The following is a 16,584-nucleotide window of genomic DNA, read 5'->3' on the forward strand; positions in this document are numbered from 1 at the left end:
CGGTTATTTTCTGTCTTTTTTTTTGGTTATTTTGCATCTTTTTGTGGTTAATTTGTGTCTTTTTTGGTTATTTTGTGTCTTTTTTTGGTTATTTTGCATCTTTTTTGGTTAATTTGTGTCTTTTTGTCCATTACTACTCCTTCCACAAAGTTCTCCACCATCACTAGATCTCCCAGGTCTCCTCCAAAGCCGTCTGGCTCCTCCCACCAATCGCTGCATCCAGAATGTGATGGAGGTAATTCCAGATCCTTCTCTGTTCACTAATACTATCTGTACATATCCTGGACATTTGGTGGAAAGACTCCTGTAAGCCCGCTTTGCAGTTCGAAATGAAATGGAGCATGCAAGGCAGCATGGGTAAATGAAAAGCATCAAAACTGAAGTTGGCTGAGCAAACTGGCTCCAACACAGATATCCTGAAGACGTACTGAACTAAAGTCAAGCCAATATTTAAAAAAAAACACAAGAAGAAGAAGGGGTGTTTATTTCCCAAGCCTCCTGCTTTTGACCCATGTAGCCCCTTTCTACTAGTCACATACACACCCATGGTGATTGGGCTGTCACCAGGTAAACCAACACGGCATCAAATTCAGAGGCAATCAGCAGTTCCAGAGGTGGTCAGAGATGTGATTGGCCACACTGAAAACAGAATATAACTCCATGTATAATGAATGGAAATGCAATAATATATGTGTGTGACCTGCCAAGAATCCATTTAGATCAAACAGAAACAGAGACGCAGGAGGGAAATCATGTCTAACAGATGGAATACGACAATCAGACCAGGAGCCCGTTAGCATGATGCTGCTAGCTAAAGGCTCTGGGTTTGGAGCCAAGGTGGCGTCCATGTCTGTGGTTAAAGGTGAATTTAAAGGCAAATTCAGGGTTGTGACCACAGACTGGATAACAGAAGGGGGCGGAGTCACTGTTGTGACATCATTCATTAGTTTGAGGACATTTTAAAGGCTGTAGTTCGATCACATCCACAAGATTAATTCCAAATCCCGAACTAATTTTATTGTTTTAACAATAGAATTGATATTTTATATAGAGACTTCAGAGTTGATGTCAAATAAGAAATGTGAACCCACTGTACTACACTTTAAAAGCTGATTTACAGAAACCACAGAATAGTATAAAAGTAAGCACCTTATACCCATATGTGGCTTATTATGTTCCTATTTTATTTTTATATAGATATTTTTACATCATGCTGTGTTGAAACACACTTGAAAAAGTTTAATAATAGTAGAAGAAGAAATGTGAACGCACTCTGCTACACTTTAAAAGCTCATTTTCAGAAACAACAGAATAGAATAAAAGTAAGCACCTTATACTTATATGTTGTTCATTATGTTATTGTTTTATTATAGATAGATAGATAGATAGATAGATAGATAGATAGATAGATAGATAGATAGATAGATATTTCCATCTACAGTTACTGTAACTGACATTTTTCTTTGCATGTCTTGTTTATATCCTGAATGCCTGTTTTTCTCTAATTGTTAATAAAGATCTGAAAAAAAAAATGCCTGTTGTTCGGCATTTTGGCCTTCAAACTCACAACAAGAAATTTTTGTTACAATGTTACAATTAACTACTTTTGAGGTGAAAACACTATTAAAAGGGTTTAAAACGTTCTAAAACAAAAACAAACAATGCCATGGTCGTGATTTTTCAATCATAAGGAACGGAGCCACAATGTGCTGAAATCATCTGTTTGACTCTGCATGGACCATCATTTACTAAATTAACATCATGCTGAGTTGAAACACACTAGAAACAGAATAATAATAATAGTAGAAGAAGAAATGTGAACGCACTCTGCTACACTTTAAAAGATTATTTTCAGAAACAACAGAACAGAATAAAAATAAGCACCTTATACCCATATGTGCCTTATTATGTTACTATTTTATTTTTATATAGATATTTTTACATCATGCTGTGTTGAAACAGTATAATAATAGTAGAAGAAGAAATGTGAACGCACTCTGCTACATTTTAAAATATTATTTTCAGAAACAACAGAATAGAATAAAAGTAAGCACCTTATACCCATATGTGCCTTATTATGTTATTGTTTTATTATAGATAAACTATTATGGATGGATAGATAGATAGATGGATAGATAGATGGATAGATGGATAGATGGATAGATAGATAGATAGATAGATAGATAGATAGATAGATAGATATTTTAATCTAAAGTTTCTGTAACTGACATTTTTCTTTGCATGTCTTGTTTATATCCTGAATGCCTGTATTTCTGTAGTTGTTAATAAAGATCTGAAAAAAATGCCTGTTATTCGGCATTTTGGCCTTCAAACTCACAACAAGAAATTTTTGTTACAATGTTACAATTAACTACTTTTGAGGTGAAAACACTATTAAAAGGGTTTAAAACGTTCTAAAACAAAAACAAACAATGCCATGGTAGTGATTTATGGACATTATATACAACATTATGGAATAATGTAGTCTAATAAGGAAAATATAAATATATAAAACATGAATGAACTGAACAGAAGGTGTGATATGTGCTGCCTCAGAGTAATAAATATTAATAAAACAAACACTGGTTCTGGGGCTTCCCTTTTAATTGCTGCTTAGTCATAACTTTCTAACAAATATAACTTTTTATTATCTATTGCCCTCCTCTTCAGACCAGATCAGAACACGGTGAAAAATGAAGTTTACTTTCATCTACAGATAAATAAATTCTGCCTAATGATCCTTTCTGTTTATAAAACCGACTCCAACATAAAGTTTCTTCCTGGAGCACATAAGAAATGAGCTGCAACATTTTCTATTCTTAGTATGTTCACATGTCTGTGGTGTGAATTATTCTCATAGAGTCGTATGGAGCGTGACATATGGACGGGGAATGTAGAGCAGCCTCGTGCTTCATGATTCAAGTTAAAGAAACAAGTTAAACACAGTTTATGAGTGTCTCTTCAAATAAAATGACATAAAGCAGCTGATAAATATATTATTTTAATTGGCAATGTTATCTAAATGTATCTAAATTAATTACATATTGAGTTAAACTGTTTCATTCTGTTTCCCAAACAGAGAAAACCAATAATGATTTATTTTAGTGTGAAAAGGAAACCAAGATATCAAGTGGGAGGAAGTGTTACAAATAGTGTTAGACTCAGATTCCTGCAGATTTAAATAAGATGCTTAGTTTTCTTCTTCTTATTTGTATTATTGAATAAATAAAGGTCGTTTTTTGTTAGATCTTACAATTATGAATTATTCTTAAAGCAACTGACTTCCGTTTACTTTTGTTAGAATAATCTGTGTGTTTGTTTCTGTGGACTAAGTCACTAATTCACTATCATTATACATGTTTAAACAAATGTATATTTATTTTTATAAAGTTTATTAAATGTTTATTGTATACAAGTGTGGGGGAAACATGACATTTTTATCCGGACGCATTACAGTAATGAATCTGTGAATCAAAAATATGTTAAAAAATATTATTTTAGCACAAAACAATGAATTGTGCCTCATTTTGGCTATATTGTTCATTCATATAAAAGTGAAATATATTTAGTTTAATAAAGTATGTCCTTAAAATCTTCACAGACAGAATCTCTTTTTCAAGAGAGATCTGACCAAAATAGCAGCCAAAACTCAACAAAAGTGCCAAAAAAATAACATTTACAGTCTCCTGCTCATCATTCGCCATCAAACGATCGGATTCAGTTAATTTAATTTTAATTTTTCTCAATATATTTCCCAACACTTTGCCACATTTTACCTCCATGCAACAAGACTCAGATTCCTGCAGATTTAAGTAAGATGTTTAGTTTTCTTCTTCATTTTTATTATTGAACATTAAAGTGACTTTACTTTCCAAAACTGCATTATTCCAGGTTGTTTTTGGGTTCAGATCTTTACATCATTTATTAGTTTTAAAGAAAGGAAACCAAGATATCAAGTGGGAGGAAGTGTTACAAATGGTGTTAGCTCCATGCAACAAGACTCAGATTCCTGCAGATTTAAATATGATGTTTAGTTTTCTTCTTCTTTTTTGTATTACTGAACAAATAAAGGTCATTTTTGGTGTAGATCTTACAATTATTAATTCTTTTTAAAGCAACTGACTCCGTTTACTTTGCCACATTTTACCGAACTTATCGTCCAAAAGCAATAAGAATTTCAGATTTATTTTTTTTTTCAAGAGAGATCTGACCAAAATAGCAGCCAAAACTCAACAAAAGTGCCAAAAAATAACATTTACAGTCTCCTGCTCATCATTCCCCATCAAACGATCGGATTCAGTTAATTTAATTTGAATTTTTCTCAATATATTTACCAACACTTTGCCACATTTTACCTCCATGCAACAAGACTCAGATTTGTGCAGATTTAAGTAAGATGTTTAGTTTTCTTCTTCATTTTTTTTAATTGAACATTAAAGTGACTTTACTTTCCAAAACTGCATTATTCCAGATTGTTTTTGGGAACAGATCTTTACATCATTAATTATTTTTAAAGCAACTGACTCCGTTTACTTTGCCACATTTTACCGAACTTATCGTCCAAAAGCAATAAAAACTAAAAATAAAGAACCCATGAATTTGCATGCTGCAGTGATTACTAAGGTGCAGACTGAAGTGACCTGCATGAGAAAGAATGCATGAAAGGAAAATGAATAATGAGCTAATGTAAACAGATGGTGGAACAATAAAGTCCCAACAATCCGACAAAAGGCCTCTTCCTTTAAGTTCCAACCTGAAACTGACTCAGCCTCTTTCCTCCTCATCCTGCTGAGAGCAAATCAGTCCACAGCTCAACACACACACACACACACACACACACACACACACACACACACACACACAGCAAAGTGAAGAAGCGGTGCAGTCAGTCAGGCCCTGCAGCTGTAAGTCTATTCACTGTGAAAATATGAGGAATACAATCTCCCTGTACTCTCCATTCAAAGCTCCAGTAAGCAGCAGAGTAACAGGCAGCCAGAGAGCCAAAGAGAGCCAACCAGAGCCAATCAGAGCCAACCAGAGCCAACCAGAGAGCCAGCCAGAGCCAATGAGAGCCAACCAGAGCCAACCAGAGCCAACCAGAGCCAACCAGAGAGCCAACCAGAGCCAACCAGAGCCAACCAGAGCCAACCAGAGCCAACCAGAGCCAACCAGAGCCAACCAGAGAGCCAACCAGAGCCAACCAGAGCCAACCAGAGCCAACCAGAGTCAACAAGAGCCAACCAGAGCCAACCAGAGCCAACCAGAGCCAACCAGAGCCAACCAGAGTCAACCAGAGCCAACCAGAGCCAACCAGAGCCAAAGAGAGCCAACCAGAGTCAACCAGAGGCAATGAGAGCCAACCAGAGCCAACCAGAGCCAACCAGAGCCAACCAGAGAGCCAACCAGAGCCAACCAGAGCCAACTAGAGCCAACCAGAGCCAACCAGAGCCAACCAGAGCCAACCAGAGCCAACCAGAGCCAACCAGAGAGCCAACCAGAGCCAACCAGAGCCAACCAGAGCCAACCAGAGCCAACCAGAGCCAACCAGAGCCAATGAGAGCCAACCAGAGCCAACCAGAGCCAACCAGAGCCAACCAGAGCCAATGAGAGCCAACCAGAGCCAAAGAGAGCCAACCAGAGCCAACCAGAGCCAACCAGAGCCAACCAGAGTCAACCAGAGCCAACCAGAGCCAACCAGAGCCAACCAGAGCCAAAGAGAGCCAACCAGAGCCAACCAGAGCCAACCAGAGCCAACCAGAGGGTTTGTGGGTCATGACGGAGCGCTGTGGCGCTCTGAAAACTATTTCAGTCCAGTCAGACGTACGGGAGACCGGGGACGCTTGGAACACTTTTTAGCAAAACATCAAAAACCAACCAAAAACACTGTTATGCAGTAAACCAGTCATTTATTAACTTTATGCAAAAAGCAACATCGCCTTCAAAATAAAAGCACCGCAGTTGTATTGCTTTCTAATTTCTGGGTGACCTCACACGGCCCAGATCTGCTCTACACTAACAGATTACTGTAAGAAAACAGCCAAATTGTGACAGTAACATACTGTTTTCCATTAAAAAGGTATTATACTGTAGAAAAAAATGCATTCTGGGCAATAATTTGAAGGTAGCTTGCCGTTTCCCATAAAATATATGACATATATATATATATGATATTTTCTAAGTCTCTTCTTCTACACATTTTTAATGTATTTTACTTAACTAACTCATTCAGTATATGGTTTATTAAAATGACTGAGGTTACACTGAAGACAGCGCTTAACCAATTGAAGCCTGGAAAGTGGATACATCATTTTGTAGTATTTGTATAAGCTACAGAGGCTGAAAAATCTATTATTTAGTAGAAGCGTTGACACTTCTGTTGAATTTACAGAAAAACTTCAGGTTTTAGGGGGTCATTTTAAAATCGCCGAGAGGTTTTACAGGCGTTTTAGGCCTCAATGGGTTAATTCATAGTAATTGGCTTTCAGACAGTAATATGCTCTATTTACAGAAAATGACTGCATTGTATACTGCAACAATATTGCAACTAGCTTCAGCACTATACTGTGTTTCAGTCTAGTGTAAAAATCAATGAAATGCAGGATTTTACTGTAATTCAGTATGTGGTTTTATCACAGTAAATAACAGTAGAGGAACTGTAAAATTAACAGTAGAATGCTGCCAGTATTCTACTGTTAATTTCCAAGACAATTGTTTACAGCAGCTTGTTTCTGATTGGAGGAACTGAAGGTGTTCCACCTGTCCCTGGTCTCCTTTATTCCTCTAAAGAAGCAGCATGAAGTAAATGTGCAGAGGGAAGTGATTGTGCCGCTCTGTGAACTAATTGTTGTTTCACACTAGAATAAAAGCTTGAGATGGAAATCATCATTTCCTCCAGCAGGCTCGTCTGATAACTATCAGCCAGAGCGGCAAAAAAAATAAAAAAAAGAGCCTGGAAGGAAGATTCAGAGACACTCAGGGAGACTTATTATCACATTCCAGGCTGGAAAAGCATCTCACCTGAGCGCTAGCTACGCTAAGCTAAGCTAAGCCCTGAGCCAGCTGAGTGGCAGCAGACACGTTGCTATTAGCGGCTAATGAAGCTATCTGTTCCTGTCAGATAATAGCAGCTCAGCATCCAGGGCCATTGCTTCCAATTTACATTTCTCAACGAGCCGAGCCCACCACTCAAATTGAGCCGAGCGGGGGAATTTGAGAGCAGAAAATTAGACGGCTCTCATATCGCGGGAGGAAAAAAAAAGCCCCTCCAGCTGCACTTGGCTGGGGAAATCAGCACCCACACACACAAAAACACACACAAACACACACACAGGCATGCATAAACACTAGCACTGTGTATAGTGAGCATAAGAAAAAAATCAGACCAAAAGACGCAAAACTAGAGGGGCAAACACACAAAGAAGTACATGTTTTTGTACTTAAATATAGATAAACACACATCCCCTTTCAAAATAAAAGCATTTATACGCACAATCTGCACAGCTCGGATGCAAGATTGAAGTTAGATTGAAGTTCTTTTTTTTATTATTGAACAAATAAAGGTCATTTTGGGGTACAAATCTTTAAATTAGCTGCACTTGGTTGGGGAAATCAGCACACACACACACACACACACAAAAACACACACACAGGCATGCATAAACACAAGCACTGTGTATAGTGAGCATAAGAAAAAAATCAGACCAAAAGACGCAAAACTAGAGGGGCAAACACACAAAGAAACACATGCATTTGTACTTAAATATAGATTAACAAAATCCCCTTTCAAAATAAAAGCATTTACACGCACAAACTGCACAACTCGGATGCAAGATTGAAGTTAGATGTTTAGTTTTCTTCTTCTTTTTTTTATTATTGAACAAATAAAGGTCATTTTGGGGTGCAAATCTTTAATTTAGCTGCACTTGGCTGGAGAAATCAGCACACACACACACACACACAGACACACACACACACGCATGTATAAACACAAGCAATGTGTATAGTTAGGCAGAACTAAAAAAAAATCGCACCAAAAGATGCACCCTATCCTAGAAACTAGAGGGGCAAACACACAAAGAAACACATGTTTTTGTACTTAAATATAGATAAACACACATCCCCTTTCAAAATAAAAGCATTTATACGCATAAACTGCACAACTCTGATGCAAGATTGAAGTAAGATGTTTAGTTTTCTTCTTCTTTTTTTATTATTGAACAAATAAAGGTCATTTTGGGGTACAAATCTTTAATTTAGCTGCACTTGGCTGGAGAAATCAGCGCACACACACACACACACACACACACACACACACACACACAAAAACACACACACACACACACACACGCGCATAAACACAGGCGATGTGTATAGTTACGGATAACAAAAAAAAATCACACTAAAAGACGCGCCCTATCCTAGAAACTAGAGGGGCAAACACACAAGGAAACACATATTTTTGTACTTAAATATAGATAAACACACATCCCCTTTCAAAATAAAAGCATTAACACGCACAAACTGCACAACTCAGATGCAAAACATGAACATATTCCTGCACATGCGCACTCAACAAGAGCATACACAAACATTTGCTGACAGTCGTTCTCACTCTCTCTCACTCCCTCTCTCACACACACACACACACACACACACACACACACACACACATGCGCGGTCGGTTAGCGAGCTAGCGCCAGCCAAGCATATAGCCCCTGCCCCATCAGGGAGTGCCTCTGAACGGGAACTCTGAGTATTAATAGCAAACTGAGCCAGCCTGTCTGGAAAGGGAGCAAAACATCACAGAGGTAGAAACAGGTGAATCAATATATAAACACATACCTATAGGCCACACACACACACACACACACACACACACACACACTCTGACCCTGACAGAACAGAATGTAAGCATGAGAAGATTCTCGCCACGGGCACCACGGCGTCCTGAGAGCTTTCATAAGCTGCTGGAATGCTGGATGGGTGTGTGTGTGTGTGTGTGTGTGTGTGTGTGTGTGTGTGTGTGTGTGTGTGTGTGTGTATCATCCAGCCTGTAAACCTAATGAGCACCTTGCTAATACAATCTGAGACGTGTCACATTGCAACGTAATCCTCTCTCTCTCTCTCTCGTTTTATTTATTTTTTTACTGACCTACTATCTCTTGGCATAGCATACGCTGAAATATTAACAGGAAACATTGGAGCAGAGATCTACAGAGGCTTATTTTGAAGTCTATGTTCTCATCATTTAACTGCATTTCTGCCCAGCACAAACTTCCAGTAAGATATAATAATAATAATATAATAATAATATATTTATTTGTCATTGTAACAGGTGCAACAAAATTAAGTGCATTTCTTTTTCAGTGCAAAAGCAATAAAAAAATAAGTATTCCTGCACATGCACACTCAACAAGAGCATACACACACATTTACTGACATTCTTTCACACACACACACACACACACACACACACACACACACACGCATAAACACAGGCGCTGTGTATAGTTACGGATAACAAAAAAATCACACTAAAAGACGCGCCCTTTCCAAGAAACTAGAGGGACAAATACACAAAGAAACACATGTATTTGTACTTAAAAAATAGATAAACACACATCCCCTTTCAAAATAAAAGCATTTACACGCACAAACTGCACAACTCAGATGCAAAACATGGACATATTCCTGCACATACACTCAACAAAAGCATACACAAAGATTTGCTGACAGTCGTTCTCACTCTCACACACACACACACACACACACACACACACACAGACACACACACACACACACACACACACACACACACACACACACACACACACGCGTAAACACAAGTACTGGGTATTGTTACGGATAAGAAAAAAAATCACACTAAAAGACGCGCCGTATCCAAAAAACTAGAGGGTCAAACACACAAAGAAACACATGTATTTGTACTTAAATATAGATTTAAAAAAGTCACTATGGACATGAAAAAGTGCATAAAAACCTCACACATATCCACCCATACACGTCCACCTTCATAAAATGTAAAATGTAAAATGTAAAAGCTCTGGTAGCAGCGCTCAGTGTTGGATAGAAACTGTTTTTTAGTCTGTTTGTCCTGGTTTTTATGGATCTGGATCTCCCGTCTGATGGCAGATGATGATATAAAACATGTAAATGGAGATATGATCTACAGCCTGCAGGGCTCATATTTAAAGTGATGCATGAGTAGAAACAGCAGAAGAAGAAGAAGAAGAAGAAGAAGAAGAAGAAGAAGAAGAAGAAGCAGAAGAAGAAGAAGCTGTCAGTCAGTGTGTCTGCTCTGAATCAACACATGGCTGATCAGCAAAGCGGAGATCTTCCATCTGGACTCAACAAACAATAGAAAAAGTCTCGTACACATGTTTGGATCATAGTGGAAGGGCTGTGTGTTGCAGTGTGTGTGTGTGTGTGTGTGTGTGTGTGTGTGTGTGTGTGAGGCAGAGCGAGGCGACTTGTGTCTGTGTTAAAGGGTGAAGTGTTCACCTCCCATTATGAATTATTCAGTTCAGAGTCGCTCTGTCTGATGCTGCTGCTGCTGCCCAACCCCTCTGCCCCCATTCCTCTCTTTCTTTCTTTCTTTTCTTTCTTTCCTTCTCTCTTTCTTACATCTCCTGACTCATACACACACACACTCCTACACACACACTGTATGATTGTATAGCCTCACACACAGAAACACAAACACCTTTCTTTCTTTCTTTCCTTCTTTCATCTCCTGCTTTACACTTATATGACTCATATAAACACATCATACTCACGTAAATGCACACATACTGTAATATTTTATATCTCTGCACACAAAGAAACACACACATACTTACACTTATATACACATATCACACTCGCATAAAGGCACACTAGCCTCACATACAGGAACACACACAAATATACCTTTATTTCCTTCATTCTTCCTTCCTTCCTTTCTTTCTTTCTTTCCTTCTCTTTCTTACACTTATGACTCATATAAACACACACAAAGGCACACAACACCCCTGCAAACATACTGTATTATCTTATAGCCTCACACACACAGAAACACACACACACACACACACACACAGAAACACACATAGAAACACACACCTGCATTTCTCCTATTCTTTCTTTCTTTTAAAATCTAAATCTGAAGGCTGAAACACATGCTGTTAAATTGAAGATGGCACTCTCCATCACACACACACAAAAACACACACACACACACACACACACACACACACACACACACACACAGTGTATAGTTTGGGATAACAAAAATAAAATCACACTAAAAGACGCGCCCCATCAGAGAAACTAGAGGGACAAACACACAAAGAAACACATGTATTTGTACTTAAATATAGATAAACACACATCCCCTTTCAAAATAAAAGCATTTACAGGATTTACACGCACAAACTGCACAACTCAGATGCAAAACATGCACATATTCCTGCACATGCACACTCAACAAGAGAATACACAAACATTTGCTGACAGTCTTTCTCACTCTCACGCACACACACCTACACCTACACACACACACACACACACACACACACACACAGAGTGTATAGTTTGGGATCACAAAAAAAAATCACACTAAAAGACGCGCCCCATCAGAGAAACTAGAGGGACAAACACACAACGAAACACATGCATTTGTACTTAAAAATAGATAAACACTCATCCCCTTTCAAAATAAAAGCATTTACAAGATTTACACGCACAAACTGCATATATTCCTGCACATACACACTCAACAAGAGCATACACAAACATTTGCTGACAGTCTTTCTCACTCTCACGCACACACACCTACACACACACACACACACACACACCTACACACACACACACAGAGCCAGGCCTAGTCTAGGTAGAGAGCAGGTTTATTTTGAAAGGAGGGCCCTGTGTAAGCACATTTGCAGCACCTTTGTTGGGTCCCATCGCTCACTGCCGCCCTCCGTCCCAGCGGGGCTCAGCGCAGAGCTCCCCGGCCCGAGGCGCCCTCCCGCCGGCTAAAAATACCCGAGGCCTCCCGGCGCCCCGCAGCGGCCCGCAGCCCACCAGGCTGCCCCGCAAAGGGGACAAGCTGCACCACACTGCACCACAGCACCGCAACTCACAACTTCACTTCTTGTTTTTTCGATTAAATATGGAAAATTATTTTTTTTGCACACAATATCTGAAAAATATCAAACCTGGTTGAAGTTTTAAAGACTCCGCGACACTTCAGGAGGGTTTCCGTCTGAATTTACTCAACTTTTCCCCAAAGTTTTATAGATCATTACGGCCTAATGAAAGCCACACAGTGAAAACCTGTTCTAGAGAAAAAAATAAGTGTTGGTTTATAAAGGCTCGGTGCCGAGCCGGATCCGACCTGACAAGAACCAGAACCAGAGCTCATAAAGGAGCAGGGAAATAATAAAATCATAACACAAGTTTTCCATCATCCTGTTAAACGTTGAGGTTTGTTTTCCGTAAAAATATATATACTTTTTAATTAATTTAAGTCTGTGAAAAGTCCCAGTGAGTCTTAAACTTTTCAAAATAAAGCCTTTATTATTTAAATCCTCATTTACTGCTATTGGTTTATTATAAGCTGCAGTGTGTCAACGAATTTACAGCAGATCCCTTTATTATAATTATCGAGTTTAAAGTTTATAAAGCGTGTTATATAATATAATATAATTCTGGGTGTGTTTTTTCTCAGCGCGTCCATCAGATCAGCAGCAGCTTAAAAAATAAAAGCCTGCAGAACTTTATTCTCCACTCGTGTGAACACTTTGTGATTTGTCAGGCTTTAATTATACACATGAGTACAATTAAAAAAAAGAAGAAAGTAACTCTCGGGCACGTTTTAAGGTGACTTTTAGAAAAGCAGACAGTGATTTTGAGCCTCAAATCTGCTTTTATAGTGAAAGTTTCCGCGTCCTCTGCTTTACTTTATCTGCTTTACTGAGTGAAGGTGAGTGAGTTTGGAGCTTTACGTTGATTTTTATCTGCTTTTGTGACTTCACCTTGAAGATAGCAGCTGTGGATCTGCAGCCTGATGAGATTTATAATAAAGCAGGACCAGATATTAGCATGAACACAGTGAAACGGTTGATTTAGACCAGATAAAGAAGCTCTCTGCTCATTCAAAATGCGCTTTTTATGCAGTTATGGGGTCAAATTTACGGTTCTGTTACAGTCTGGATGAATTTTTATTCAATCCAGAGACGCAGCAGCTCGATACTGACACTCTCTGGCTGATTTTTGTCCTGGAAAAGGTGAATTTAATTGTCGTTTTTTTATTTTTTATTTTGAAAATTCGCACTTTTTCTCCTCCTGCTAACTCGCAGAGCGGTTAAAGGGTTTCTCTCCGTCTTTTTTCACTTTCTTCCTCACACACACTCTCACACACACTCTCCAGTTGTATATTTAGTCAGCAGGGTGTGTATTTTATGTGGTTCTGTTTCTTTTTTCAGTGCTGAGCTCTCTGCTACTTATTTCCCATCAGCTGTATGCCTCATTAAACGTCTTAAATGTTAACTATTATATAATAAATGTTAATAAAATAAGTGTCTGGGGGGAAAAGCTGCTCTCAGATTCACTAAACAGACTCACTTCAGGCCTAGCTGACCTTCACTCTCTCACTTTTACACAATTAAGCACTTTTTTGTCATATTTAGCATTAAAAAAACACCATAAATTAAATTTGTACTGATATCTCGTATTAACAATTACGCACAGAGACAGAGCTGACAGTGGAAACGCGCCGTGGCGCACAAAACTGTACAGAATGTATTATTATTATCATTTTAAATATTGGATGAGTCTCTCTCTATATATATGGCCTCCAACTGATATTTTCGTTCATTTTTTCCAGGTTTAAACTTATTACAGAAGTGCAAATAAACCTTTAGGAGGAAATCACGGATGAAAAATAAACCGGTTCAGTGGTTTGGTTCCCGGCTGATCTTCATCAGTCTGCAGGACAAATAAACTCCACGGAAACAACACAACGATGATATGAAGACAGTTTCCCTTCAGATAACATTTGATCTTTTGACCTATTCACCAAAACTCTCCAAACTTACTCTACAACACTAGAAATGCCTTTTTTTTAAAAACTTTCTTACATTTTCTCTCCGAGCGGCGGAAGGATCAGTTTTCTGCCTGTGAACATAATGACTGCAGAGCAGATTACACCTACTAAAAGCTCACTCAGACTCATTTAATGACTTTATTGGTATTAAGCTGTAAATCACCATCTTCCTCTGGAATTCTCCTGCAGCAACATTTCAAAATAAGAGACTTTATTAACGCACCAATCTGCGCAGCGAGTATTTTATTCTAAGTGGAGGCTAATTGTGAGCTCAGTCCCGTTTGACAGTTTGACCCAAATCTTCACCCAAATGTGTGTGTGTGTGTGTGTGTGTGTGTGTGTGTGTGTGTGTGTGTGTGTGTGTGTGTGTGTGTGTGTGTGTGTGTGTGTGTTCTCTCCCTGTGGGCAGTTTTCACCTTTACACAACTCACAGTTTCCTTTTCTTTCCTTTTTTACTTTGAACACATGAACCATGACAAGCATTTACAGCAGGGCGTGAAAGTGACACTTCCTCTGGGAAATAAATAAAATACTAAAAATGCCCAAGAGGAGAAAGTGAAGCAAATAAAGAGGCGAATAATAAAGAATAAAAAAGGAGGTTGGTTCACTTGTTTCCTCCGCAGTTTCACGTGTGGAGCAGCGGAGTGGAGCAGAATAAACCACATGCTGAGAATTAGAGAAGAAGTGGTTCAGACTGAGAATAAGAGGAACAGGCAGTCTGGCTCTTTGTTGAATTGAACTGGTTTAATTAAATATAATTCCAAACAGAGTGGTTATAGATGTGTTGGTGAAAGGCTCGGAGCACATCGAGTCTGGATGGATCCAGGTCAGAGACCAGATAAAACCAGACATCCGCGTTTTTACGCACTCTGCGATCCTCTCATCTTCTGTTTATCGCCTTTAAATCGGACCTTAGTGGGGCGGAAACACAAAAAACAAAAAACAAACGTGGATGAAGCGGATCAACACATAGTGGAGAACAGAGAGACAGACAGAGAGACAGAGAGACAGACAGAGAGACAGAGAGCGGAGCAGCGGAGTTCCTCTCTCTCCGTGATAACTCCGCGCTGCGCCGCGCTGCGCCGCTCGGGGATCTCCTGTCTGCCGTTTCTCACATTCATTCATCCGCGTTTCAACAACTATTAACCCCAAAGATGATCCGGCACGAGGCGGCATTGTGAGGCTTGTTTTGGGCTCTTCTGTCCAACTTGATTGTCTCATTATTTGTGTGTTCGGGCTCGTATCCACCGCTGCTGCTCTTTGTCTGTCCGCTCCGTGCGCTTCTTTTTGGATCCTCTTCTTATTGTTATGATCGGATGTTTTTTGGACAGTAAGTCCGCGGAGAGAGAGACAGAAGCGCACACACTAACACACACTAACACACACATTACCACACACACAGAGAGAGAGAGAGAGCCACATGTCCTTTGCGTGAGTTCTTACCTTCGTTCGGAGGGTAGATGACGGGGAACGCAGGAAGAACGCAGGAGAATAAAAGAGGAAAAAAGAAAAGGAGAGATCGCGGATTGCAATCCATGGCGGCGGATCAGAGGAACATAACTCCATGAAGCCACTGACTGATCTGAGCCTCCTCTCTCCTTCTCCTCCTCTCTCTCTCTCTCTCTCTCTCTCTCTCCCTCTCTCTCCTGGTGCAGCTCTTTTCCGCTGGGTCCTACAGAGTCTGACAGACAGAACCAGCTCAGGTTCACCACAGGTCACTGTGGATCCTCCACCGCGGGCCTCGCTCTTCTTCTTGACGTGGGAGACAGATTCTTCTCTATTCAGCAGATTTCACAGCTCGAAAAAACTGTAATATGAGTCAGTCAGACTGGGAGGAATATTGGGGATATATGTGGGAACGAAAGGGGGAGACACCATATGGTCTTATGAGCCATAATTCAAATGTTTACAGTATTTACACTGCAAAAAATGACATGTGAGTCAATCAGATGCAACAATAAATGGCACAACAAACAGTTTACAGTGAATAAGCAGAGACAGAAGGCTTGCTGGTTAAATCAGACTCTTATATAATAATAAATCATGACTTATAATTTGTGCATACAGATTTTTTTCACTGCAAAAAAGGTGTTTAAAACAGTAAATCTGAGGGAAATGATCTTGCTGCATGGATAGATAATTTACCTTGACAAGATTTATTAAATTAAGATTATTACATCTAGAAATAAACATGTTGAACACTTAGAATAAGAAATTAACTCTTAAAACGAGATGAATTATCTAACACTTATAAATCTAATTTTTTTTAAATATTGGTAAGAACCAAATAATCATCAGGTCACTCTGCTCGGGCCAGTTCATCACTGCTGCAGCTTTCATTTTATTTATTTTGTACATTTTTTGTCTTTTTTGATCATTTTGTGACCAAAAGAAGATGTAAAAAGACACAAAATAATCAAAAAAGACATAAAAAGACCAAAAAAGACACAAAAAAGGATACAAAAGACATAAAATCA

General features: G+C 39.0%; 1 protein-coding gene across 1 annotated transcript in view; it reads right to left on the reverse strand.

Annotated features, from left to right (window-relative positions):
• epha3 (eph receptor A3) overlaps positions 1-15,824 on the reverse strand; it is a 217,238-nt gene extending 201,414 nt beyond the window's left edge. Inside the window, exon 1 of the mRNA XM_059342240.1 lies at positions 15,551-15,824. Within this exon, the coding sequence (XP_059198223.1) occupies positions 15,551-15,644 (94 nt within the window). The 5' untranslated portion in view covers positions 15,645-15,824. The remainder of the gene's footprint in view (positions 1-15,550) is intronic.
• Between the last annotated feature and the right edge of the window lie 760 nt (positions 15,825-16,584).

The sequence above is a fragment of the Centropristis striata genome, chromosome 10 (genome assembly GCF_030273125.1).
Source record: "Centropristis striata isolate RG_2023a ecotype Rhode Island chromosome 10, C.striata_1.0, whole genome shotgun sequence".
Lineage (NCBI taxonomy): Eukaryota > Metazoa > Chordata > Actinopteri > Perciformes > Serranidae > Centropristis > Centropristis striata.